This window comes from Chaetura pelagica, unplaced genomic scaffold (assembly GCF_000747805.2).
Source record: "Chaetura pelagica isolate M959 unplaced genomic scaffold, ChaPel_1.0 scaffold938, whole genome shotgun sequence".
Taxonomy (NCBI): Eukaryota; Metazoa; Chordata; class Aves; order Apodiformes; family Apodidae; genus Chaetura; species Chaetura pelagica.
Genome location: NW_009954221.1, coordinates 610,049 through 612,496, shown reverse-complemented (window position 1 = coordinate 612,496; position 2,448 = coordinate 610,049). Strand labels below are relative to the sequence as shown.

Below are 2,448 nucleotides of genomic sequence, written 5' to 3'. Positions count from 1 at the left end.
CTTTTGGGGGGCAGATCACCAGCCATGTCACGCAGCTCCGGGGGGCTGCTCAGAAGACTCCAACACCCCCCTGCCCTCCTTCCTGAGCGGGATGGGGAATAGGGATGGGACGTCCCAGCAGCTTCCAGGGCCATTTGCCCACCCTGCAGCTCCCGAGGAGCAGGGAACCCCCTGCCTCCCCCCAGCACACAAACTGCTTCATTTGCTTCCCCGAGGCCCCTCCCGATGCCCCCCAGGGCAGGGCAGGGCAGGACAGGACGTGCCTGCTCCCCACAGGGAGGAAAGGAGCCCCCAGGACACACAGACATGCATAGAGATTTCAAATCCTGTTAATAAAAATACATCCTGTCTGTACAGCACAAACCAGCCTTTTTACAGTATTTACAGCAGCAGCAGCCAGGGCACAGGCACCTGGGGGGGGGGGCAGGCAGGGGCCTTATTTGGGGCTACCCCTGCAAAGCAAAGCATGGGAACAAGCTTTCCTGACCCCAGAGGAGACACTGAGCTCTCAGGGATGTGCTGCAAGCAGAGCTTCCCTACAATCACCCAGGGTTTCTCCTCTGGCTTCAGCAGTGACATAGAAACACCCCCCCCCCCCCCCAACCCATCAATCGCTGCCAGCCCCCCCGGTGAGGGAGGGCCTGGGGTGGAAGCAGAAGGTGCATCAGGGAGGCATCTGCTGTGGGTCCTGCTCTCCACACTGGCTGCCAGAACCACATCTCACATCTCTGCAGGACAATCAAGGAGGGAAAAAGACTATAGAATCACAGATCTGTTTGCAAGAGACCTTAAATACCACCTAGTGCCAATCCCTGCATGGGCAGGGACACCTCCCACTAGACCAGGTTGTCCCAAGCCCCATCCAACCTAGCAATCCAGGGATGGGGCTTCTACAGCTTCTCTGGGCAACCTGTACCAGGATGTCACTACCCTCAGGAAAGAATTTTTTCCCAATACCTGATCTAAACCTCCCCTCTCTCAGCTTAAAACCATTACCTCTTGTCTTATCACTCCCTGCCCTTGTCCAAGGCTCTCCCTGGAGCCTTCTCTTCTCCAGGCTGAACAACCCCAACTCTCTCAGCCTGTCTCCAGCTCCAGCTCAGCAGCTGAGGAGAGCTGCACGGCACACCAGACCCCCCCAGACACCACCAACAGCAGGAAAAATCTGCTCAGGGGGCTCTGGTCCCCCTCCTGCCTCGCTGCCAGCAGAAGCAGCTTCCCACCAGCTTCCCACCAGCCCCCTCGTGGGCACTTGGAAGGGAACAGATACAGGGAACTGTGACCTACGCACTTCCCCTCTGCTTAAGGGGAAATACACAATTATTTTTTTTAAATCGAGCTCTCTCTGCCTCCAGCCTGTCACCCAGGGACCCTTTCAGAGCCAGAGGCTGTGCAGAAGCCCCAGTCCAGGCATCCTGCCATGCCCAGGGCTCAGGAAGCACTGGGACCACAGCTGCCTACGTACCCTCCAGCGCTTTATCCAGGTCTGCAATGAACTCTTCCAGCTCCTGCGTGTCCCCAAGCTTTGCTAACGGAGAGAAACACACCATCAGGTCTCCCCCATTCCCCTTCCCAGCTCTGCTCTGGGACACAAAAGATCTCTGCCCCTTGTTTCCAACCACAACTACTCCAGCTGCTTCTGCACCACCTGCCCAGCAGCAGGGAGGGGGACGCAGGGGCAGCTCAGCCAAACATGCCCACACCCCCCATGTCCCTCTGGGTCGATTCCTCCCCGTGGGATCACAGCCCACACTTGTGCTCACCATCCCTGGGCCATCGCATCCCTGTACAATCCTGAAATTCCCAGGTCAGGGACAGACCCCCTTGCTGTGACCCTCCCAAACAGACCCCATAGCCCAGTCCAGCCTTGACTGGAAAGATCCCAACTAAAATTCATACCTCTACCAGGATCCAGACAGGACCCCAGGGCTCATTCCCACCTCCAAGCCCTGCAGGGGCCCCTTGGCAGCCCCCTGAGTCAGGGGGGCTCAGACCTTCAGCCTCACCTTTGGGGGGGTAAACGTTGGTGGGGGTGTTGAGGTTCTCCTCACTGCAGTTGAGGCTGCTTCCTGGGGACGTGCTGGTACCTGCAGATGCAAAACATCAGTCATGGTCCACAGCCAAGTCACAGCACCAGGGGACAATCCCACACTGGGGTCCCTGGTCCACCCTTGCTCTTAGCCAGCTCATCTGCTCTTCCCCTCCTGCAAGGAATGCTTGGAAAAAGAAAAACTGAGCTTCTCTGCCAGCTCAAACAGCACTATGGGCACAGCCATGGGGACTCCTCAGGGTCATTACAGTGAACTGGTTCCCTCTGAGCTCCCAGTTACCTCAAACCTGGTGCTGTCCTGCAGCAGCCAATCCAGCAGAAGCAGCCCCAGATGCTGGCCATCCCTGGTCACCACCCCACACTACTCATCCAGTGGGCAACTCAGAGGCAGGATCAGC

General features: G+C 57.9%; 1 protein-coding gene across 1 annotated transcript in view; it reads right to left on the bottom strand.

Annotated features, from left to right (window-relative positions):
- Positions 1-1,457: 1,457 nt before the first annotated feature.
- The window catches only part of LOC104393947 (regulator of cell cycle RGCC-like), a 2,428-nt gene continuing 1,437 nt past the window's right edge, over positions 1,458-2,448 (bottom strand). Inside the window, exons 2-3 of the mRNA XM_010003475.1 lie at positions 2,007-2,087; positions 1,458-1,528 (exon numbers count right to left, since the gene is read on the bottom strand). Of these exons, the coding sequence (XP_010001777.1) occupies positions 1,458-1,528; positions 2,007-2,087 (152 nt within the window). The remainder of the gene's footprint in view (positions 1,529-2,006; positions 2,088-2,448) is intronic.